At 49.3% G+C, this 25089-nt stretch overlaps 1 protein-coding gene and 1 long non-coding RNA gene across 3 annotated transcripts in view; both read right to left on the reverse strand.

The window, feature by feature from the left end:
- Window positions 1-4021: 4021 nt before the first annotated feature.
- Window positions 4022-25089, reverse strand: part of LOC133263262 (uncharacterized) — a 45834-nt gene continuing 24766 nt past the window's right edge. Inside the window, exons 2-3 of the long non-coding RNA XR_009741458.1 lie at window positions 6343-6461; window positions 4022-4207 (exon numbers count right to left, since the gene is read on the reverse strand). This is a non-coding gene — a long non-coding RNA (uncharacterized LOC133263262). The remainder of the gene's footprint in view (window positions 4208-6342; window positions 6462-25089) is intronic.
- LOC133263260 (homocysteine-responsive endoplasmic reticulum-resident ubiquitin-like domain member 2 protein) lies at window positions 8679-19700 on the reverse strand. Of its 2 annotated transcripts, none has more exons than XM_061442973.1 (6): window positions 19441-19700; window positions 16998-17155; window positions 12088-12210; window positions 11439-11762; window positions 9931-10045; window positions 8679-9597 (listed from the first exon to the last, which is right to left on the reverse strand). In XM_061442973.1, the coding sequence occupies exons 1-6, from the start codon at window positions 19537-19539 to the stop codon at window positions 9436-9438; spliced, it is 981 nt and encodes a 326-aa protein (XP_061298957.1). In that variant the 5' UTR covers window positions 19540-19700; the 3' UTR covers window positions 8679-9435. The 2 variants fall into 2 exon arrangements, with proteins under 2 accessions (XP_061298957.1, XP_061298958.1); XM_061442974.1 differs by lacking the exon at window positions 19441-19700 and adding an exon at window positions 12544-13667 and having other exon boundaries at window positions 16998-17136.

The following is a 25089-nucleotide window of genomic DNA, read 5'->3' on the forward strand; positions in this document are numbered from 1 at the left end:
ACAAGCACAGAACCATAGCACCAACCAGGTTGGAAAAGACCTTTAACCTCAGCAAGTCCAACCACTCCCCAGCACTCTCCGCTGACCCCCAAAGCAGCCCCCTAAATGCAAACATCGGGACCTTGCTCCTCAGCCTCAAGGGACAGGACAGAAATCAGGAGCCGGGCATTTCCCACACAGGGTGCCCTCCGGAACAGTCCCACCGGTACGGATATCCTCACTTACTTACACACCTCAAGCTCCACCTCTGTAAAGCCTCCCTGGACAGCCCTCCCCGCTGACCCACAAACCAGCTCCCTAAATGCAAACGTCCAAACCCCGACGCTAGGCCTGTGGCGTTAGGACAGAAACCCGGCGCTGGCCATCAGCTACACACGGTGCTCGCTGCGACAGCGCCACCGACACAGCAATCCACCCTTGCTTAGCCACGTAAAACTCCTATCTGTGTATGACCTCGCAAGCTAGCACTCACAGATGCTCCATAAACCAGAACCGTAAGTGAGAAGCTCCAGACTCCCTACTGAAACATAATGTGTGCGCACAAACACACGGTGCTGGTCAGGTTCTACACGGGGCGCCCTCCAGAACACTGCCACCGATAGGGATATCCTCACTTGCTTACACACCTAAAGCACCACCTGTGTAAAGCCTCACTGGACAGCAGTCTCTGGTGAAACACAAACCAGCTCCCTAAGTGGGTATGTCCAGTAGCCGCTCCCAAGCCTAAAGTGTAAAGCCCAGAACGAATAGCTGGGCATTTCCTACACATGCTCCCCTCCACGACAGTCCCACCGATACGGATATCCTCACTTGCTTACACACCTAAACCTCCACCTCTGTAAAGCCTCCCTGGACAGCCCTCCCCGCTGACCCGCAAACCAGCTCCCTAAATGCAAACGCCCAAATCCTGCTCCTAAGCCTGAGGCGTTAGGACAGAAACCTGGCGCTGGCCATCAGCTACACGTGCTGCTCGCTGCGACAGTGCCACCGACACGGCAATCCACCCTTGCTTAGCCACGTAAAACTCCTGTCTGTGTATGACCTCGCAAGCTAGCACTCACAGATGCTCCATAAACCAGAACCGTAAGTGAGAAGCTCCAGAATCTCCACTTTAACATAATGCGTGTGCACAAACACACGGTGCTGGTCAGGTTCCACACAGGGTGCCCTCCGGAACGGTGCCACCGATGCGGATATCCTCGCTTACTGACACACCTAAGCCCCTGTGCCTAAACCTAATGTGTTAGGACAAACACATGGAGCTGGTCAGGTTCAGCACAGGGTGCCCTCCGGAATGATGCCAACAACAGGGATATCCTCACTTGCTTACACACCTCAAGCTCCACCTCTGTAAAGCCTCCCTGGACAGCCCTCCCCGCTGACCCACAAACCAGCTCCCTAAATGCAAACGTCCAAATCCTGCTCCTAAGCCTGAGGCGTTAGGACAGAAACCTGGCGCTGGCCATCAGCTACACGTGCTGCTCGCTGCGACAGTGCCACCGACACGGCAATCCACCCTTGCTTAGCCACGTAAAACTCCTGTCTGTGTATGACCTCGCAAGCTAGCACTCACAGATGCTCCATAAACCAGAACCGTAAGTGAGAAGCTCCAGAATCTCCACTTTAACATAATGCGTGTGCACAAACACACGGTGCTGGTCAGGTTCCACACAGGGTGCCCTCCGGAACGGTGCCACCGATGCGGATATCCTCGCTTACTGACACACCTAAGCCCCTGTGCCTAAACCTAATGTGTTAGGACAAACACATGGAGCTGGTCAGGTTCAGCACAGGGTGCCCTCCGGAATGATGCCAACAACAGGGATATCCTCACTTGCTTACACACCTCAAGCTCCACCTCTGTAAAGCCTCCCTGGACAGCCCTCCCCGCTGACCCGCAAACCAGCTCCCTAAATGCAAACGTCCAAACCCCGACGCTAGGCCTGTGGCGTTAGGACAGAAACCCGGCGCTGGCCATCAGCTACACACGGTGCTCGCTGCGACAGCGCCACCGACACGGCAATCCACCCTTGCTTAGCCACGTAAAACTCCTATCTGTGCATGACCCTGCAGAGCAGCGCTCTCAGACACCCCATGAACCAGCTCCTTAAGGGTGAATGTCCGGACACTGTGCCTAAACCTAGCGTGTTAGGACAAAAGCCAATAGCTGGTCAGGTTATGCACAGGGCGCCCTCCAGAACGGTGCCACCGACAGGGATATCCTCACTTAAACACCTAAAACTACCTCTGGGTAAAGCCTCACTGGAAAGCACCCGCCGCTGATTCACAATCCAGCTCCCTAAACGCAGATTTGGAACAAGTCCAGAGGAGGCCAAGAGGATGCTCAGGGGACTGGAGCACCTCCCGCATGGAGACGGGCTGAGAAAGTTGGGCCGCTCAGCCTGGAGAAGAGAAGGCTGCGGGGACACCTCAGAACAGCCTTGCAGTGTGTGAAGGGGCCCTGTAGGGATGCTGGGGAGGGACTCTTCGTTTAGGGACTGTAACCACAGGACAAGGGGTAACGCGTTAAAACTGAAACAGGGGAAGTTTAGATTGGGTATAGGGAGGAAATTCTTTCCTGTGAGGGTGCAGAGGCACTGGAATGGGTGGCCCAGGGAGGCTGCGAGTGCTCCATCCCTGGCGGCGTTCAAGGCCGGGCTGGACGTAGCCTCGGGTGGCACGGTTTAGTGGGAGGTGTCCCTGCCTATGGCAGGAGGGCTGGAAGCGGATGGTCTTAAGGTCCCTTCCAACCCAAACTATTCTATGATTCTGTCAATGTCCCGACTCTCCTCCTAAGCCTAATGCGTTAGGACAGAAACGGGAGCTGCGTGTTTCCGACAAATTACCCTCTGGAACATTCCCACCGATACGGGTGTCCTCACTTACTGACGCACCTGAAACGACCTCCGTGTAAAGCCTCCCTGGACAGCCCTCTCCGCCGACCCACCAACCAGCTCCCTAAATGCAAACGTCCAAGCCCTCACGGCTAAGCCTAAGGCTTCAGGTTCAGAAAGCTGGGGCTGCCCATCAGCTACACGCGGTGCCCTCCGCAACACTGCCACCCACACGGCAATCCACCCTCGTTGACCCACCTAAAACTCCATCTCCGTATGACCTTGCGGGGCAGATGCCCCATCAACCGGCTCCCTGAGTGTGAAGGTCCAAACCCGGTACCTAAACCTAACGCGTAAGGACAGGAACAAGTATCTGGGCGCATCCTACACAGGGTGCCCTCCGGAACAGCGCCATCCACGTGGCAATCCACCCTTGCTTATCCACCTAAAACTCCACCTGTGTAAAGCCTCACCGGGCAGCGCCCTGCCGTGACCAACGAACCAGCTCCTCAAGCGCCAACGTCAAGGGAAGCACCAAGTTCAGCCGTGGCATCGGCTAAGAGCCCTCCGTGCCCGGTGCTCATTGCTGTGCTAGGAGATTGCTCTAACGGGGGGTTGCTCTGTGCCCTGCCACCACCCCAACCAGAGCTGCTCCGCTTCGAGGGGATTGCGACGGGTTCGCACACGGGGTACGGCGAGTGAGGAGTAATTTGGGGCTCGCTTAACGCAAAGGGGTCCATTTGGGGTTGCACGGACCTGGCACCTCAGGCAGTCACCCCACTCTCTCAGGCACTCTCTTGATCACGGTGTTGCTTCCACATCCAGCCTACGCTGCTGCAATCAATTCCATCTAACTGCTCCACCTTTGCCTGCCTTACTGTCATTATACCAGTCCGTTATACCAGTACCAGTATAATATCCATAATTATACGTTATTCCCCCCCCATCCCAGTTCCGACACCCGCAAATGAAACCGATGCCAAGAAACCAGCTGCCAGCCAGAAAATCATTTCACTTTATTCACCTTTTTATTACTTTGCACCCCAGATGCTCACATTCCATAGGTTTCCACGTTGCTGGTTAACGGGCAGAGGGAGGGCGGGGGGGATAATTCTGAAGCTTTTGCTCCCGTGCGCCTTCCCCCCTTTTCCTTAGGGCTGCACGGATGGGTCACGCCTCGGGGTCTCTTGACAAAAGTGGCCTTTTTTCTGCTGCGGAAGAGCTGCCGGGAAGGAACCTTTCCTCCGAGCTCTAATCCCAAATTTCTTCAGGCTTCCCACGGCTCTTCCTGTGCTAGAGCACGAGAGAGAGCCCGTCCTCCGGGCTATTCCAGCACACCGGTCTGCTTCGAGCGGTCACGCAGCCTCGCACATCTACAAAAATGGCACAGCAATGGAAACTGCCATTAACAGGAGGAAATAACTCGCAGTGACTGCAAAAGCAAACGTCCCGTGAGGTGGAAGGAGCCCGCAATTAAAGCCAAAATGCGGCGTTAGACCCAGGGGAGGATGTAACCCTGCTAAGGCACTACGTGGCAATCCGCCCTCGCCCTGCCACCTAAAACCCCACCTGCGTACCTCCCCTCTGCCCAGGGCACTCGGGGGGTCCGGAGCCCCCTAAATCGTCAGCCAGTGGGAGCCTTTGAAATCTCTTCTACGCTTCCCACGCTGAAAGACTAGGGAGAGGAAATCGAGTGCTGAGATTTTAAACACCCCTAATAAGAGACTCTTGCCAAAACAAGGAGGATCCTCATGCAGAACACCACTGTGCTGCAAATGCAAAGCCCCAGAGCGAACTGAGTGAGTAAAGACCAGCTCAGATTGAAGGCGGGCAGCATCCCGGACGCTAGCTACTGCGGTGGCACTCGATCGTCTTTCATACCCTTCTAAACCACGCCCCGCTGAAGTCTCTGCTCACCTAAAGGGGGTCATTGCCTTCCAACAAAGCAGACAGCTGCAACGGCTACGAAACGACCCTGCTCCTCCGCCCCGGGTCAGCTCCTCACCCCCAAGTTCTGCCACCCCCTTTTTGCCTTCCCATATTAACGCTTTCCACCACAAGAGGGGCTCCCACCCACTGAGAAAACTCAACTTACACCCTTTGCTTCAACGACCTCAGTCGCCACGCGTCTCCCCCCGGGACGGCGGCCCCCTCGCTCTGCCAGGAAGGCTCATTTACAGTTTGCTCTTTCCTCATAAAGATCAAATTGCTCCCATTTCAAGGGAAACGCTCTTGGGGGCTCCCACAGCCCACGGGATACAGTCACGCATTCCACCGACGCACGTCAGGGTTACAGACGCCTCCAGCCCAGCTGATTCTCCCTCTCCACACCGCAGCACATCACTCATTTCCATCACCCGCCACTGGGTTATTCCTTTGCATCTTAGCAAAACTGACTACGGCGTTTGGATATTGTTGTCAAATTTCAAGCTCTGGGAGGAATCTGAAGGGGTTTTAAGTTCTTTTCTCTTTTTGAAGGGTGTTGGGAGAACAAGAAAGCGCTCATTTCCTTCCCCAGGGCAACCCTTCATTCCTATGTTCTAAACCGCACCCGTTTTCATCCCGCAGTTTGACTACAGCACAGAGGTACAGACCTTCCCATTACATTCCAGTCCTCCCTCACGATGCGTCTCCGATCCTGACACGCTCACCAAAATCCAACGCTAAGTCAGTCATTTAACAGTTTAGGAAAGAGCATAATCCTCCACCTTTCACTACGCTGCGGGTGCTGTGGAAACAGCGCGACGCAAACGGCTAGAACTAGGCCAGAGGAAGCCCCAGACAAGTACAGCATCAAACCCAGAGCGACGCGACAATCTGCCGTCACAACCTGGACGTCGCTCTGGACATCACCCAGGACAAAGCTGGGCAAAGCAAACGGTTAATCTAACTGCTAGGGAAGGGAAGGGAGATGGGGGCCACGCTTCAAATCACCGCCTTGCCAGCCAATACTTAGAAACGCTTTTCCCAGGCCAGCGCCTTTTAACCAAGGGGAGCAACCACGCTGCCTTCAGAACAGACTGGAAGAACTCAAAGGTACTAAGCACCGATCTCGCTCGCTTCAGCTCACGCAGCCACACGACTATTTCTTCCTCCTTTTCCTTCCATCACGAGCATTCAAGCCCCGGTAAACATAAGCAAAGCCCTTTACACCTCCCATCAGATTCCCAGTACGCCGGTGTGCTTCTTCAGAAGCCTTTCCAGACAACAAGAAGGGCCCAAACAAATACTGCTTGTTACTTAGACAGAGCCATCCTTGCTTGGCATCTCTTCCAAACTGACTTCAGCAGGAGCATAAGGCACAACATCTTCTCCAGACAGATCTCACTCTGATCTAAACATAGATATTTTCCACAGAGAGACACGCTTCACATTCCTCATCTGTACCTACATACAGAGCTAACCCCGAATTTCTCAGTTGCTTCTGGGTAATGCAGGACGGTAACTCGGAAATAAAGCCATTTCACAGGTTGCGTACGACGCGCAAAAGCACACAAAGATCGCTTACCGTCGGACGATCGAGTTCCTGGCTCGCAGGGAGAAGACGGAAGGCATCCCAGCAGTCCTCCCTGGATTTCCCCTGGTCTGGCTCTGGACGATCGCACGCAGACAAGAGCGGCGACGAGGCTGAAGAAAAACAAACAGGAATTGACAATGTCAGCCCATCAAAACGCTGAAAAATGGCTTTAGACTTTTCTGTTTCCCCCTATTTTCCTCCAAACCCTTTGCTTACTGCCCGTGCAGCACTGGGGTAGCCAGCACGCTCTTTTGGCTGCGACACAGAACGGCCGATGCCTGTGCAGCTGCCTCAAACCCGAGGCTGAGAAGGACCATTTGGTGCCCAGCGCGTCAGCGTCCAGCCCCTGCTCCCATAGCCGAGCAGCCAGGATGATTCCTGCTTCCCCCTCCTTGCCACTGCTCTGCTTTGGGTCTCCTAACAGTAACGACTCCAGCTGACAGCCCAACGCAGCACACAAGTGGTAAAAAGCAACCTCAAAACTCTGCTTCCAGGAGAGGAAACGTTCAGAGCCCAATAACAAAAATGGCAAACCGGACCAATAACCGACCTTAGGGAACCTAAACCCCTCCTACAAATATAACGCCTCCAAAAAAAAAGCCTTGTAGAGATGCTCGTTAATGCACACACAGAGAAACCTTGACACCTCCTGAAGCTCTTCACACACCTGATCCCATTGCAGCGTTACCCAAAACACAGCAGCACAAAGCACCACAAGACCCCAGACGCCACAAAACACAAAGGAAACCGCAGAGAACTCACCCCGCTGAAGCCCACGACCTGAATGAGGTCCTCCCTGCCGCACTGCGCCTTTATACCCCAGGCAGCACCCACAGCCCCTCCCTCAATGCCCTGGGGCAGGGGCGGGGCAAAGCGGCACCTGGGATAAAAGAGGTGGGATGAGCCGGGCGTTGCTTTTGGGCTCATGTCTGTGGTGCGGAAGGCATCCCTGGGAGAAAAGGGCTCTTCAATAGGGCAGTCCCCAGTGCGCTCTCTCCAGGAGCGCATCCCCAGCCCCGGGTGCTGGGGAGCGGGCACCGGAGAGGCCGTGCGCGGACGGAGTTCTAGGCGGCCAAGCGAGGGCAGGAGCTCCGTGTGCGCAGGTGATGCCTGCGGGAGAAACGCTGCTGGGTTCGCAGGACCACGAAACCGCTCCCCGGAGGAGGGAAACCGGGCGGGGAGCAGCGGTTTCGGAGCCCGCTGCCTCTGCGGCAGCGAAACGGTGAGCGTGTGCTGCCACCGTGTGTCCAAACCGCGGTACTGCAGGTGTAGAGCGTGGGGGGGAGGCAGCGGCTCCGGGCGCTGCTCGCTGCTGCCATCTAGTGTCGAAATCCCGGTACTGATGGGAGGGGGGGGCCGCGCTGCGGCCCCGGGCACCGCCCGCTGCTCCCCTTCCCTGTCGAAAATTGAGCACCGAAGCGAGCGGTGATGGGAGGAAAGCGGCTGGGGGCCGCGTTCCGGTGCTACCGTGTGTGCAAACCGCGGCACTGCGCGTGGGGAAGCGGAGGAACGGCGCCGGCAGACGCTCGGTGCTGCGATCACGTGACCAGTGTTCGGTACGGCACGGGGTGGAGAAAAGAGGCTGCGCTTGTGGCGACGAACCAATCAGAGCTGCGGGAGGGCCGGGCTACGAGTGATTGACGGGCGCCCCAGCCAATGGCGGCAACGGGGGGGTGGTGCCATAACAGGCCGGAAAAAGGGCGGGACTAAGAGTGACGGACTGGCTCTCTCGCCAATGGCGACCGTGGGGGGCGGTGGCAAAGCACACCGGTAAAGGGGCGGGGATGAGGGTGATTGACGAGTGCTTAAGCCAATGGCGGCTGTGGGGGGCGGTGGCATAACAGAACGGAAAAGAGACTGGTCTAAGAGTGATTGACGGGCGCTCCAGTCAATGGAAAAGGCGATTCTCCAATCGGTGGTGAAACAGACCGGGAGAGGGGCCGGGATAAACCAAGAATGGCTTAAACTGGTAAAAAATGGGCAAAAATGGGATAGAAAGGCCATAAATTGTTTAGAAATGGACAAAACCGGCTTAAAATAGGTTAGAAATGGGGGAAAATGGCTTAGAAACAGAAAAAATAGCTGGGCAAAAAGTGCTTCAAGTGGCAGAAATTTGGTTAGAAATGAAGAAAAATGGTTTTGAAATGGACCAAAAATGGCTTAAAACAGTTAGAATTGGACATGAAAGGGTTACAAATGGCTAAAAATGGCATAAATTGGATTGCCACCATATCTTTATTCCCCTCTCAAACCAATCATATGCTCATCCTTAATGATGCACTACTTAGTCGTTTGCATTCAAATATGTACAGAAACGCCCAAAAGAATTACCATGACAGTTTTTATTAAAAAACCCTAATGTACATGTTCTTTTCCCCTGTGCAGCTATATTTTTCTTAAAAAGTACTGTATGTATCAAACATTTAAGGTTTATCCCATCACTATCAATTGTCTTTGAAGAGCTGTCAGACATCTCCAACTTTAATGAACTTCGGAAGAACCTCAGGAGAAAGCTTTTAGTTTTCTAAATGTAAGAGAAGAGGCTTAGTATTTTGCAACATGAAGACAACACATCATTAACAAGTAATCCCTGTGTTTACAGCATTCTGCCAGGAATTATATCAACTCAAAATCCCAGGTGAGAATTCACACCCTGCATAAAATGAACCCAAGGTCACAAGATACATGATTCTGGTGAATAGGGAGCACTTGGAAGTTCCATCGACATTCATGTTTTTAACAGCTCTTTAAAGAGGTAATGGTGCAGATTAAGTACAAGCTTTTTGCCTCAGTATAATACACATTTGAAATTTAAATAAAACATGGAAGACCAGTATCTTTACATTTTATTCTTCAGAAAAAGAAGAATCTTAAAAGAAAGCATTTAGTAGTCTACTTGTGCTTAAAATAATCGATGCATCAGAAAGCTGAAAGGAAACAACACATACACATTTTTGTACACTGGGATCAGAAAAGTAACATTGTAAATGTTCAGGAATTGCGCTGTATTTAGAATGCTCTCTAGAATCTGCTCCACTTCTATGTGTGGCTACTGAGGCTGCCTGACAAAGTTCCTTTTCCTCTTTAATTGCCAACTTGTGGAGGCCCTTCAGGGATGAGTGAAGTGAAGAAGGTTGTGATAAAGGACCAAGCAGAAGCCATGAATCCGGGCTGCTGCTCTGTATTGGCATCTTCACCTGCATCTTCTCCACTGTCTTCATCAATCCCATCATCCATAAGTCGCTCCTTTAAAAACGGAAATGGAAGCAATTCATTTGCTTCTTTTCGCAGCTCTGACATAAGGTCATCAACAGTATCTTCACACATTAAGTAGCTTCTGTCAGAACAACCTCCTGAAGAATAACTAGCATGAAAAGTTTGTGATTGAAGTAGAAATCACCAGTAATTGCCAAACTAGAAAAATACAGAATTTAAGCTGCAGACACAACACTGAGGACCAAGCTGAAACCTCTCCGGTTAAACTGACTACATTTCATATAAGTTGACCTTCTGTCCAAGCATTACAGCATACTTTACAATATAATACATAGGAGTCTCAGAAGACATGTCTGCTCTTACCATCTCTTCAAGATCAGGATTATTTGCATGTTGCCCATCATGATTCACATCCATGTTATTGGCTGCCTGGTGCTGGCCTCCCTCTTGCCTAAAGGGGAACCATCCAGCTTGGTGTCTATGTAAGAAAACAGAACAGCTGAAAAGGTCTCTTTTGAAAGGAACAAAAAGGTGGGTTTTTTTTTTTGCTACAGATAACTACTGCAGTACATTCTTCAAGTACTTTCAAATGAATGAGGCTACATGTGTTCAAGTGCTCAAGGGCAGGTCGGACAGGCCTTTGAACAACCTGCTATAGTGGAAGTTGCGCCTGCCCACTGCAGGGTGTTGGAACTAAAGCTGGAACTTTAACAGGTCCCTTCCAACCCAAACCAGTCTGTGATTCTATGGGTTTTTTTGCAACTCTTATTTCAGACACTGAATGGTTATTCTTTGATATCCGGATTAAGAAGGGTCTTGCCAAGAGCTAGCTTTTACGTTTCAGAAGTGCTGTTCACAGAAGATGCATCTCTGTTCTGGAAGATGAATAATTCACTATGAATAAGTGATTAAATATGTAGAATATTCTTACTGGGTCTCCTCCCCATTTATAAGCACTTAATGTTACTATGAAAATTAAGGCTACCTTTGAAAATTGATCTTTAAAGTTGTGTTTCTGCGGAAAAAAAAATGTAAGCTTCATCTAAGGCTTGAACCACATTACCACTGTAAATTAAATAGGCCTCTCCCTACATTTTCAAGTGTCCATATTCTGATCTCAACTATTCTATATGCATGAGATACAGAACAGTCCTTATGAGGACTAACAGACTACAATATAAAGAAACTCTTAGTGAATGAGATCGGTCTGAAATATCAAATATTACTGCTGTTTTCCACTTCTATTTACATCACCAAGGTATTTCCCTACATAAAGGGAAATGACAACAGTACTGCTATTTCTTAGTAAAACAAAGAGTGTCCTTAGGTCTTTATTATGCATTGTAAAGAAATGTCCCTGCAATTCTATGAGGTCTAGTACCCACTGTTACAGCAGCACTACCTTAACTCTTCCAAACACAATTTACTACACATAACCCATGTTATGTTTTAAACATAAATGAGCTTTGCTCTGCAAGCTTCCTTCATATCCAAGCACAAATACAAGTTTTAAGTCTATGCAAGCACATGCTTGACCTATATGAACTTCTTGCCTCTCACCCCCACTTTCTAAGCTTCCCTCCCCAAATTCTGTATTTCTACAGCACTGATCCCTTAATATCACCAACATTTAAGAACACTGTGTTTCAGATATAAATGGTATCCAACTTACTGTAAAAGTTTTGAGAATTACTTCTTTTTTCAGATGAGCTTCTCTACTTGTTTGAATACACACACCCACCATACTGTGAAGGAGCACTGCCTAAACTTCTGCATCTGAATAGTATTTTCTTTTCAGTTTAAATGACTTACACACTAGCACACCATACTCCACGTTCAGATCTGCAGCTAGACTCAACTGTTGTACTCACAAATAAACCAGCAGCATGGCTCCCATTACCGTGACAAATCGACTGAAGGAAGAATAGAAGTATACAATGCTCAGAAGAATTGCTGCTCTGGAGAACGTGTACATCCAGTCCAGCCAGTCCCGGTTGAAATCCTCCTCATTCACTACTGGGCCACCCTGTGCATTCATCTGAACATTTGGGTTTACAGGCCTGTTGTCCTGGACGGCTATATTTGGCACTGCTGCAGGCTCATTTGCAGGAGCACGTTCTGAATTTACAGCCTGGGCAACTGCAGATCTCACTGGCTCAGTGCTGGAAGTCACTTGGGCTGAAACAGCAGCTTGGCTATGAATTGAAACATAAAACTGGTCTGTCAAAAAACATGCATCAAAACTGTTAAGCCTATTTTTGTCTTCTTTTCTACACCAATAAAAACATTTCAGATGTAATATATGTAAAAACAAACTGTGCTTTCCCTTAAATCTTTACTTGTCAACACATTAATTCCAGTCCAAAACTGGATTTCATGATTTGCTGGACAAAACTTAGTGTAAAGTAGCACACCCAAACCAAATAAACAGACATTTTGATTCTGCAAAGAACACTGAGGTTTTTAATACCTTTATTTCACTAGTGTGACTCGGTGCTACCTAAGATAAGGCTGACTTACTATTGCATGTAGTACTGACGTGCATACATTTGTTGCCACCAGATCATCTGTAAGGGACTGAATGCAGGATATACAGAAAATCCAGCAGGAACACTTTGGCCTGGAAATTGGTTACCTATATTGCTAGGAAAGGATTTAAAGAAAAACATTAATTTCTAACTTGGAACATTATAAAATGCACCGATACTAAAACACAATTCAAGCAGCATATCACTGTGAACAAAGACACCAAGAAATCAGCATGAGCAAAGAAAAACTAATCTTTCAGACACAGCTTCTGAAGATTACAACTAACACCATAAATTATTTACTTCCCCTTCTCCCCCCTTTTCAATATTTTAAGTGATTCTCCTCTCTACGGGCTTTTAACTCTTTCACATGCAAGAAATGCAAAGCTCCTATACTTAAGTTTTAGGCTTGTTTACGTCTGCTTTTAAACTTCATAGCCTCTCTTACCTCCTAGAGCATATAGCATGTTTTGGCAAGATTTCCAACTCTTTCCCCAAAGATTTGGATGTAGGGAACTGTAGCAAACCAGGACATCTTTCAGGACAGCATGAGAGTATAAAGCATGAAGAAAACCTTATTCACACTGCAGGCAGCAAAAGCTGAGACTGCTGTAATAGCACTGCAGACTACACCTTTCCCTAAGTAAAGCACTCCCTGCAAAGATATCACCAAGAGATTTCGTTAGTCTACCAGGCACTCAGATATACAAGACATGCCCAGAAAGAAAGATGGGAGGTAGACATTAAAATCTTTTCCATGTTACACATGAGTAAGTATTTCACTCTGATTCCGGACAAGTCTCCCTAGAACTGTTTGGTATGTTTGTGTTTAGTCATAACCTGTTTTGACAACGGTCTGGGAAAAAAAAAAAAACAACAAAAAAACAAAACACCAAAAGCAAAAGCTACTCTCCTGATACTGCATTCAAACTGAGACAGTCACAGGCAATACTCTAGGTTTCTTCCAAAACCTGAAAGGGTGAACTTGCAGCCTTGCTGATGCTACTTATTTATGCATGGTTAACGTGATGGAACAACGAAGCTATCAAGCTGGCACTGAAAAACATCAATCATGCTTTTATCTTTATGGCACATAAGAATGCGTTTTTCTATACCCTGAACTGGCCAACGCTGATAAATGAGGCTCCTCCAAAATCCACAGAACCCTATCCCTCATAAAACATTTGACCTTCAAAATGTACAGTTGATTCAGCTGTTCTACATGCGTGTCATTAAATGCCATGTTGTAACAAATCACTGAGCAAGGTCTCAACTTCAATCCCTCAATGTGGGGATGCAAACAGGCAGGACCACTCAGGTGTTCCAGCACACTTACTCCTCCAGCTCAGTCACCAAGCAGCAGTGCTACCCGACTTGCCTGAGGTCTGCAGGTGTTCACCAACTCTTTCTCAGCAGTTACGGATTTCAGAGTGGCTGTTGTTTAATACTGCTCAACAGACGATGACAGGCCTTTGGGCTAACAGCTCTCCCTCACAGATACGTCTTTTACAGGACTTGAACCTCTACTTTCTTCCAAACTTTTGCAAAAGTCACTTTCTTGATGTCTTAAAGCTGACCAGTAGATTAAGAAACCAGTCAGGAAAGACAAACCACAAAAGATTTCAGTTATGTCATGTTCTTGCCTTTCCCATTACAATTCTTCTCTTTTCTTTTTTTTTCCCCAATAGTTTTTGCAGGAGATGGGACTTTTTGAGAAGCAAGACTAAACTTTTCAAAGTCTGACTCTATCAGTGAGGAAAAAGTAAACATCAATATCCAGGAACTGGCTTCAGGCTTGGAATGCCAACTAGCACAGCAGTATTTTGTTTGCTCATAGAAATTCAGAATGAGGCAAATGTTGTCAATTATACAGCTATTACAGCTGCCAGGGTATTAAGTTTACTTATGAAATACGGGAACAACTCTAAACAGTGTGATGTACTTCAGTGAGAACAACCTCTCTAAAGGAAGAGGCCCCTCTCAGCAAAGCAACCTGGCTTGCTGGTAGGAAAAAAAGTAAAGTAGCTAGCACATGTTTTCATCTCTTTACAAAGGAGGAGAAAGAGGCAGGAAGCAGTGTATTTCGAAAGACAGGGACCGGAGCAGGGAAGCAAATGGAATAGACACAAACATTCCAAACAGAGCAGAGCAGAGAGCAGAAGAACAGTTAGGTCAGAAAACAATCAAGGCTCCAGTGGTAGAGGCAGCTTCAGAATATTCTTAAAAGAAAGAGGTGTGCTACTCCTTAAATAGCTAGAAAGCTCACAATTACTTCTTCTGGTCTTTAGAAGACACCTAAAATGAGCTAACTGGGATTTGATTTAAGGGTAAGGTCAGACTAGTTCGCTAGCGTCATCATGAAGATACTGCTCACCATTAGTGGAAAAACAAGACTTTCTATTCAGACTTAGAAGCTCCATCTCTGTCATCTGCACTTGTTTCATGACCTTGACCCACAAAGACATCTGATGCGAGCCTGGGATATCAACTTAAGTGCGATCTCAATATTCCCCACTATGTTATTTGCTACTTGAAAAAAATACAGCAAGCAAAGGCTGATAATGAAGCAAGGCATTTCTGTGCTAGAACATCCTACATGCTGGCAGCGTGTCATTTTGCTGTTCACTTTCACATATTACGACGTACGCAGCAGTATAAAAACCAAATGGACTGCTAACATGTGACAAAAAATTTCACTGTCTTGATGGTTCTTGTGTTGTTCACTGCTTCCGAGTACTCTCCACTCTGAAATGCAAGCCATCTCAGGACCGAGCCTATCTGTTCTGTTTGTACCTGTGCAGCACAGCTACTAAGCCCATGGGAGCAGAGAATGCTGCGCTTGCTCTCCACAGCAAAAGACTAACTTGGCAGATAAATAAACTACTTTTGCCCAGTGCCCTCAAATCTAGACTTTTAGAAAACAGCACTTACAAAAGCTCAAAAGCAAGAAGTTTCAAATTGCCTTCTTCTTCCTATTTTAATAACATGAATTAGCTATTTTCCCAAGGAATATTCAACAAGCACAATGAAGCTTTGTGCCAGGAACAGAAATAACCATTAACAACATCATTTAATACGTTACTTATTTGCACAAATTACCTGACTAATGAAAATGTTGCAAAATGCTCAAGAAAACTGACCCTCACACACATTTTTAAACGTCTAGAGACCTTTCCCTACAGTAGAGCCTGTAGCTCATCACATGGCTAGAATAAAAGGGTTTGGTCATAAAACAGTCAGAAAAATCCACAAATCAATGAAAATTCTGGCTACAAATATTCATTATTTCTAACAAGTCTCAGCCTCTGTATAAATCACACCAAGGCTACATTTCATTGCCCAGGAATACACTTCCGAAGCAAATCATTTCCTCTTACTATAGTTGTGTTTGCACCACAGAACGTTCTTGGATCACCAAGTGGATTCCTTTTGGATTACACTAAACTGAAAGATGCAGTTTAGGTACACTGCTAATGCACCTTAGCCACAAACAGGCGCCTACTCCAGGTGACCAAACTAGAAATAGTCCAAGTAAGACAGAAAACACTGACGTATGTGCCGTGTTGACAGCTGGTTCTCAGCACCTCTTTCAGTCTACAGATCCACTCCTCTCAATCCACATACTTGCTAATGCAGACATAAAAGCATAGAAAAATGCAAAGTTACTCTCAAACACAGCTGTGTCTTCCAAACTGATGCTTCCCACTCTTTTAACCGAATTATTTCAGCTAAAAGACTCAATGACGGTTCTGATCCCTCACTGAAAGTCCGTAGCCCACCGAGTTCACTGCATACTGACAAAACACTCAACTCTCAAAGTATGTTTACCTGAGAAGCCAATTAGAAAAACATTAAAACTTCTTACAGGTTACACAATGAAGTGCTTCTGGAAGTAACTGGATTGATTTACATTACACCAAGCGGAAATCTTGACAGCCAACCTAGCGTCACCTAGCTTTGTCCTAAAGGCAAGTATCTTCTGGACAGATGCATGCGGTCAGAATAATGTAACTACTCCAATTTCTGCCCAGCTTTTTATCTTTCAGATAAAAAATAAAAACGAAAGAATTCAGGACGAAAATGAGTGAGAGCAGTAAAGTCTAGATTAACTCTAAAAAGAGAGCGTGTAACTTGAGCTGAAAGCACGTGGATTTTCACCAGTTCTTGACATCTGTTTTCCTTCAAGGAACAGAAGGAACCGTCACTGTTAGCAGGTTCACAGGTTTGGTTTATTTCAACGTTCTCCAAAGAAGAACTCTAGAACCTATATAATACTAGGAGAATGCCTGGTATTAAAAGTTCCTGAAGCTGCTTTGTAAGTAAAATAGCCAGGATTTTGAAGTTACACAAAAGATCTGATCTGGAAATGTACACTCGTTAACATTACAGTGGTATATATGAAAATACATTACAAATCTGTTTTATGTATACGAGTACTTACATGTACTCAAAACACCTGCGTGTTCATTTCTACAGTTGAATCCACTATGGAGAAGTGAAGAGTTACACCTCTTCTGTGTCAAAAAGTAAGAACCATTGTATTTTGATAATAATTTAGTGTTGATGATTACAATAAAGTACTCGAAAAGGCAACCGGAAGCAGTAATTTTATCAGTTACATTACTAACTACACGTCCACAAGATAAGTATTACAGCTGCACTTATCAAGAGAAAGCTGAGGGCAGAAAGCAGCCTGAAGGGGAGCACCAAGAACACTCAATTCTGATTGACTCCTGGCTAAAAGTATTAATGTTCATACAAAAACGTTTCTAACGCGACTTATGCTTCCATATGAACTAGTCAAATCATTCTGCATACTGTAAAAGAAACGTAATTGTGACTGAACATTTATAATACTTGAAAGAGTATCAAAGAACTGAGGATTGCTTCAATCTCACTTACCCTTGCATTACATAAGGGAACTGGTGGCTTAGTATGGGATTGCTTTGTGCTTGTGCAAGATTACGATGCCTCACTCCATCTGCATTAGTGTTCAAAGATGTAGATGACGCTTCTTGGTTTGTGGGTGAGGCAGCAGTTGATCCAGAACGGTCTAAATTCTTAAAAATAAATAAAATTGAGGTTAGGGATCTTTCTGCCACAGTTACAAGATTTCCAGCTGTGTCTTAAAAACCTCTTTGCTTTAATATTTCATCACTAGTTTTATGGAATATTTAGCAGCAATAAAATTCTAGTGGCTGTCATTGACAAAAATAGCTATAACCTCCAGATACGACTTTATATTCAGAGACAACAGTGCCTGCAGTGGCTTAAAATACCATTCCTCTATCCTTGCCTTCAGTTTCTCCTTCTGCTCAGCATCTTCACTGTTACAGCTGCCCAGTCCAAACTGCCGGGAGGTGGAAATAGGGAAGCAGCAAGGACCTACTTAAGCTCCCAGAAACACCTAAAACTGGTGTGTCAGACCTTCAATGCTTTCCTAGATCAATACTCAATCCTGGAAGCAGGCCAGTAGCTGGCTTTTCTAGATTATGTGTCACCATAACAAGACTGCAATTTGGCTATTGAGATGCACTGTTTTAGTTTTAATAAATCCCCAAATCCTGTTGCTAAGCATTACTGTAATGTTTACTCAGTAGAAAATCATCTTCAACTTTGACAACTCTGGAAGTGAGGAGGTGCAATTACTTAACGCATCTAGATCACATCTACCCTGCAAAGGAAAACATAAAAAATTTACCACTAGACAGCAGGGGAAATAAGAAACAAATGGAAGAACAAAGGCCATTCAAGCTTTGGGTTTAGGTTGTTTCTTCACCTGGAGTATTGTGTGCAGTTCTGGTGTCCTCAGCATAAAAAGGACATGGAACTGTTGGAACAAGTCCAGAGAAGGGCCACGAGGATGAGCAGGGGACTGGAGCACCTCCCATATGAAGACAGGCTGAGGAAGTTGGGGCTGTTCAGCCTGGAGAAGAGAAGGCTGCATGGAGACCTCAGAGCAGCCTTCCAGTGTCTGAAGGGGGCCTATAGGGATGCTGGGGAGGGACTCTTCATTAGGGACTGTAGTGACAGGACAAGGGGTAATGGGTTCAAACTTAAACAGGGGAAGCTTAGGTTGGATATAAGAAGGAAATTCTTTCCTGTTAGGGTGGTGAGGCACTGGAAGAGGTTGCCCAGGGAGGCTGTGAAGGCTCCATCCCCGGCAGCGTTCAAGACCAGGTTGGATGAGGGCTTGGGTGATATGATTTAGCGTAAGGTGTCCCTGCCCATGGCAGGGGGGTTGGAACTGGATGATCTTAAGGTCCTTTCCAACCCTAACGATTCTATGATTCTATGATGATTCTATGAACTTAACACTGTGCATACAGACTGCTTTAAGCAGTCATTAATACAGTCATTTAAATACAGCATTTACAACTGAACTACACAGCAATAAAATGATGACAAAGCAGGCCTCCCGTGTCCTGTCTGAAGATATAAATACAGCCTTTGAAAAGACAATGTAACCACTGTCCACTCTCTACTGTTCCTTCAACTGTTCATGTTTATGACTGTCTCACTGCAGTCCATACAGTACCCTATAAACAGAACAAAGACAAACGGCTTATTACTAGAAGGGTATCTCCCATACACTGGTAACTGGGTAACTGACACAGTGCAGATGAAAGCACCTACAATGGTACTTAACCCTTTCCTTAGTCCATTGCTATTCCTCACATCACGGGGAAAAGCCAAGAGAATTACAGTAATGATGAACAAGTCATCAACAGAAATACTAACTTCATTTCTGTTAAAACAGAGTACATCCAAAGATAAGCATCATTTGAGGAGAGCGTGAAGAGGGGAAGACTCAAAACATCCTAAACCAGAGTGTTTTGTGAATAGCTTAACTAATAAAATGTTAAGAACACTTCCCACTTCTCACTGTCTTACAGATACTTATTACTGCCTTGAAGCCAATCCCTGTCAAGCAGAATGAATTCTGGCCAAGCTCCACCTGCCTATTTCACAACAAGGGCACTAATTTGACTGATGTCTCTTCAGCACTACAAATTTTCACAAAATAAATCGGATCTTTTATTTTTCTTGTATCTCAACACACTGCTCAATTTCTGCCAAAGATATGAGGATATGGAGAGAAAGAAAAATGTAGTTTGCAATAAAGAAGCGTTAGAAACAAAGAACAGCTTACAAAAGTAGCGCTTTGTCATCTAATGAACATAATTGTGTTAGAGTTTGAAAAAAGGTGACCTTTGTTTAACTAAAGTGACACCCTTAAATAATCCAACTGTACAACTTCACAGAGCATGGTCTACTTTCACCATATCCTTTTACAGTGTAGAAGAAATACATGTCCTGTGTAGGAAAAAATAACCCAACTCACTGAGCTACTGCTGGAGGCTGAAGTCCCATGACCTTCTCTACTGGTGGTGGGTTTTGGAGAACTTGGGGGTGTCCGGGAAGTACATACCAGATGAACCATATGATATTCATCTTGCTAAAAAAGAACAAAGACATTGAAGAGCTAAAGCAACAATATCTGAGCAATTTACAATAAAAATAATGTCCTTAAAAGACACCCCAAACAAACCCAACACTATCAAAGTTGCATTTGCAATCAGTAAAGAAACATTACACAAAGGAAAGAGCATAAAGGAAGTTTTGAGTCCAGCACATGAGAAGTTTACTGTTTCACAACCAGGGTTTTCTTAGCAGCAGTCCACAATAACACACTGAGCATCTACTTACCCTCGGTCTTCCTCAGAACCAACGGAAGACCACACAGAGACACATGAGGAAGAATATCACAAGCTTTAACCTTAACTTTGGAAAAATCTCAACCCCCTTACGGGCTCTTTCCCTGAAATTACAAATGATTCCATTTGCACTGAGATCTAATGAAGAGTGTTAGGCAATAAACACATCAGGGTAAATTAATTCCACAAGCAGACCAAGATTAAAAACAAAATGTACCAGACGCTGCCTCCACCTCACTCCAGACTAAGCTTTGCTCAAGCCTAACTGGCAGACACCCAACTGAAGCATCCCGAAGACACTTCACACTCAGGAAATGCTATACGAAGCGCTAGATGAGAATTCAGAGCTCAAGCTTAATTAAGGGAGACGGGAAAGGGGGGGGGGGGGGGCGGGAAAATAAAGCGGAAGCTAGGCGGGACTAAGAGTGACTGACGGGAGCACTAGCCAATGAGCGCTGTGGGGGGGGGGGCGTGAAAAATACCCGGATAAAGGCGGGAATAAAAGTGACTGACGGGCGCTCTAGCCAATGAGAGCTGTGGGGGGGCGGTGAGAAAATAAAGCCGAAGCTAGGCGGGACTAAGAGTGACTGACGGGCGATCTAGCCAATGAGCGCTGTGGGGCGGCGGTGTGAAAAGAACGCGGATGAAGGCGGGACTAAGAGTGACTGACGGGCGCTGTAGCCAATCAGCGCTGTGGGGGGGCGGTGGGAAAAGAAACCGGATGAAGGCGGGTCTAAGAGTGACTGACGGGCGCTCTAGCCAATCAGCGCTGTGGGGGGGCGGTTTGAAAAGAACCCGGATGAAGGCGGGACTAAGAGTGACTGACGGGCGCACTAGCCAATCAGCGCTGTGGGGGGGCGGTTTGAAAAGAACCCGGATGAAGACGGGACTAAGAGTGACTGACGGGAGCTCTAGCCAATAAGCGCTGTGGGGGGGCGGCGGGAAAAGAACCCGGATGAAGGCGGGACTAAGAGTGACTGACGGGCGCTCTAGCCAATGAGCGCTGTGGGGGGGCGGTGGGAAAATAAAGCGGAAGCTAGGCGGGACTAAGAGTGACTGACGGGCGCACTAGCCAATGAGCGCTGTGGGGGGGCGGCGGGAAAAATACCCGGATGAAGGCGGGACTAAGAGTGACTGACGGGCGCTCTAGCCAATCAGCGCTGTGGGGGGGCGGTGGGAAAATAAAGCGGAAGCTAGGCGGGTCTAAGAGTGACTGACGGGAGCTCTAGCCAATGGGCGCTGTGGGGGGGCGGCGGGAAAAGAACCCGGATGAAGGCGGGACTAAGAGTGACTGACGGGCGCTCTAGCCAATGAGCGGTGTGGGGGGGCGGTTTCAAAAATACCCGGATGAAGGCGGGACTAAGAATGACTGACGGGCGCCTTAGCCAATCAGCGCTGTGGGGGGGCGGCATGAAAAATACCCGGATGAAGGCGGGACTAAGAGTGACTGACGGGCGCTCTAGCCAATCAGCGCTGTGGGGGGGCGGCGGGAAAAATACCCGGATGAAGGCGGGACTAAGAGTGACTGACGGGCGCTTTAGCCAATCAGCGCTGTGGGGGGGCGGCGTGAAAAATACCCGGATGAAGGCGGGACTAAGAGTGACTGACGGGCGCTCTAGCCAATCAGCGCTGTGGGGGGGCGGTGGGAAAATAAAGCGGAAGCTATGCGGGTCTAAGAGTGACTGACGGGCGCTCTAGCCAATCAGCGCTGTGGGGGGGCGGCGGGAAAAATACCCGGATGAAGGCGGGACTAAGAGTGACTGACGGGCGCTCTAGCCAATCAGCGCAGTGGGGGGGCGGCGTGAAAAATACCCGGATGAAGGCGGGACTAAGAGTGACTGACGGGCGCTCTAGCCAATCAGCGCTGTGGGGGGGCGGTGGGAAAATAAAGCGGAAGCTAGGCGGGTCTAAGAGTGACTGACGGGCGCTCTAGCCAATGGGCGTTGTGGGGGGGCGGCGGGAAAAGAACCCGGATGAAGGCGGGACTAAGAGTGACTGACGGGCGCCTTAGCCAATCAGCGCAGTGGGGGGGCGGCGTGAAAAATACCCGGATGAAGGCGGGACTAAGAGTGACTGACGGGCGCTCTAGCCAATGAGCGGTGTGGGGGGGCGGTTTCAAAAATACCCGGATGAAGGCGGGACTAAGAGTGACTGACGGGCGCTCTAGCCAATGAGCGCTGTGGGGGGGCGGTGGGAAAATAAAGCGGAAGCTAGGCGGGTCTAAGAGTGACTGACGGGCGCTCTAGCCAATCAGCGCTGTGGGGGGGCGGCGGGAAAAATACCCGGATGAAGGCGGGACTAAGAGTGACTGACGGGCGCTCTAGCCAATGGGCGTTGTGGGGGGGCGGCGGGAAAAGAAACCGGATGAAGGCGGGACTAAGAGTGACTGACGGGCGCTCTAGCCAATGAGCGCTGTGGGGGGGCGGCGGGAAAAATACCCGGATGAAGGCGGGACTAAGAGTGACTGACGGGCGCTCTAGCCAATCAGCGCTGTGGGGGGGCGGTGGGAAAATAAAGCGGAAGCTATGCGGGTCTAAGAGTGACTGACGGGCGCTCTAGCCAATCAGCGCTGTGGGGGGGCGGCGGGAAAAATACCCGGATGAAGGCGGGACTAAGAGTGACTGACGGGCGCTCTAGCCAATCAGCGCAGTGGGGGGGCGGCGTGAAAAATACCCGGATGAAGGCGGGACTAAGAGTGACTGACGGGCGCTCTAGCCAATCAGCGCTGTGGGGGGGCGGTGGGAAAATAAAGCGGAAGCTAGGCGGGTCTAAGAGTGACTGACGGGCGCTCTAGCCAATGGGCGTTGTGGGGGGGCGGCGGGAAAAGAACCCGGATGAAGGCGGGACTAAGAGTGACTGACGGGCGCCTTAGCCAATCAGCGCAGTGGGGGGGCGGCGTGAAAAATACCCGGATGAAGGCGGGACTAAGAGTGACTGACGGGCGCTCTAGCCAATGAGCGGTGTGGGGGGGCGGTTTCAAAAATACCCGGATGAAGGCGGGACTAAGAGTGACTGACGGGCGCTCTAGCCAATGAGCGCTGTGGGGGGGCGGTGGGAAAATAAAGCGGAAGCTAGGCGGGTCTAAGAGTGACTGACGGGCGCTCTAGCCAATCAGCGCTGTGGGGGGGCGGCGGGAAAAATACCCGGATGAAGGCGGGACTAAGAGTGACTGACGGGCGCTCTAGCCAATGGGCGTTGTGGGGGGGCGGCGGGAAAAGAAACCGGATGAAGGCGGGACTAAGAGTGACTGACGGGCGCTCTAGCCAATGAGAGCTGTGGGGGGGCGGCTTGAAAAATACCCGGATGAAGGCGGGACTAAGAGTGACTGACGGGCGCTTTAGCCAATGAGCGCAGTGGGGGGGCGCGTGATAAATACCCGGATGAAGGCGGGACTAAGAATGACTGACGGGCGCTTTAGCCAATCAGCGCTGTGGGGGGCGGCATGAAAAATACCCGGATGAAGGCGGGACTAAGAGTGACTGACGGGCGCTTTAGCCAATCAGCGCAGTGGGGGGGCGGCTTGAAAAATACCCGGATGAAGGCGGGACTAAGAGTGACTGACGGGCGCTCTAGCCAATGAGAGCTGTGGGGGGGCGGCATGAAAAAGACCCGGATGAAGGCGGGACTAAGAGTGACTGACGGGCGCTTTAGCCAATCAGCGCTGTGGGGGGCGGCTTGAAAAATACCCGGATGAAGGCGGGACTAAGAGTGACTGACGGGCGCTCTAGCCAATGAGCGCAGTGGGGGGGCGGCATGAAAATACCCGGATGAAGGCGGGACTAAGAATGACTGACGGGCGCTTTTAGCCAATCAGCGCTGTGGGGGGGCGGCTTGAAAAATACCCGGATGAAGCGGGACTAAGAGTGACTGACGGGCGCTCTAGCCAATCAGCGCTGTGGGGGGGCGGCGTGAAAAATACCCGGATGAAGGCGGGACTAAGAGTGACTGACGGGCGCTCTAGCCAATCAGCGCTGTGGGGGGCGGTGGGAAAATAAAGCGGAAGCTAGGCGGGTCTAAGAGTGACTGACGGGCGCCCTAGCCAATGGGCGTTGTGGGGGGGCGGCGGGAAAAGAACCCGGATGAAGGCGGGACTAAGAGTGACTGACGGGCGCCTTAGCCAATCAGCGCAGTGGGGGGCGGCGTGAAAAATACCCGGATGAAGGCGGGACTAAGAGTGACTGACGGGCGCTCTAGCCAATCAGCGCTGTGGGGGGGCGGTGGGAAAATAAAGCGGAAGCTAGGCGGGTCTAAGAGTGACTGACGGGCGCTCTAGCCAATGGGCGTTGTGGGGGGGCGGCGGGAAAAGAACCCGGATGAAGGCGGGACTAAGAGTGACTGACGGGGCGCCTTAGCCAATCAGCGCAGTGGGGGGGCAGCGTGAAAAATACCCGGATGAAGGCGGGACTAAGAGTGACTGACGGGCGCTCTAGCCAATGAGAGCTGTGGGGGGCGGCTTGAAAAATACCCGGATGAAGGCGGGACTAAGAGTGACTGACGGGCACTTTAGCCAATCAGCGCTGTGGGGGGCGGCGGGAAAAATACCCGGATGAAGGCGGGTCTAAGAGTGACTGACGGGCGCTCTAGCCAATGAGCGCTGTGGGGGGGCGGTGGGAAAATAAAGCGGAAGCTAGGCGGGTCTAAGAGTGACTGACGGGCGCTCTAGCCAATGAGAGCTGTGGGGGGGCGGTGGGAAAATAAAGCGGAAGCTAGGCGGGTCTAAGAGTGACTGACGGGCGCTCTAGCCAATGGGCGTTGTGGGGGGGCGGCGGGAAAAGAACCCGGATGAAGGCGGGACTAAGAGTGACTGACGGGCGCCTTAGCCAATCAGCGCAGTGGGGGGGCGGCGTGAAAAATACCCGGATGAAGGCGGGACTAAGAGTGACTGACGGGCGCTCTAGCCAATGAGCGGTGTGGGGGGCGGTTTCAAAAATACCCGGATGAAGGCGGGACTAAGAGTGACTGACGGGCGCTCTAGCCAATGAGCGCTGTGGGGGGGCGGTGGGAAAATAAAGCGGAAGCTAGGCGGGTCTAAGAGTGACTGACGGGCGCTCTAGCCAATCAGCGCTGTGGGGGGGCGGCGGGAAAAATACCCGGATGAAGGCGGGACTAAGAGTGACTGACGGGCGCTCTAGCCAATGGGCGTTGTGGGGGGGCGGCGGGAAAAGAAACCGGATGAAGGCGGGACTAAGAGTGACTGACGGGCGCTCTAGCCAATGAGAGCTGTGGGGGGCGGCTTGAAAAATACCCGGATGAAGGCGGGACTAAGAGTGACTGAC

This window comes from Pezoporus flaviventris, unplaced genomic scaffold (assembly GCF_033815535.1).
Source record: "Pezoporus flaviventris isolate CSIRO_AGI_PZ_B2104156 unplaced genomic scaffold, CSIRO_AGI_Pfla_v1 ptg000262l, whole genome shotgun sequence".
In the NCBI taxonomy this organism is placed as follows: Eukaryota; Metazoa; Chordata; class Aves; order Psittaciformes; family Psittacidae; genus Pezoporus; species Pezoporus flaviventris.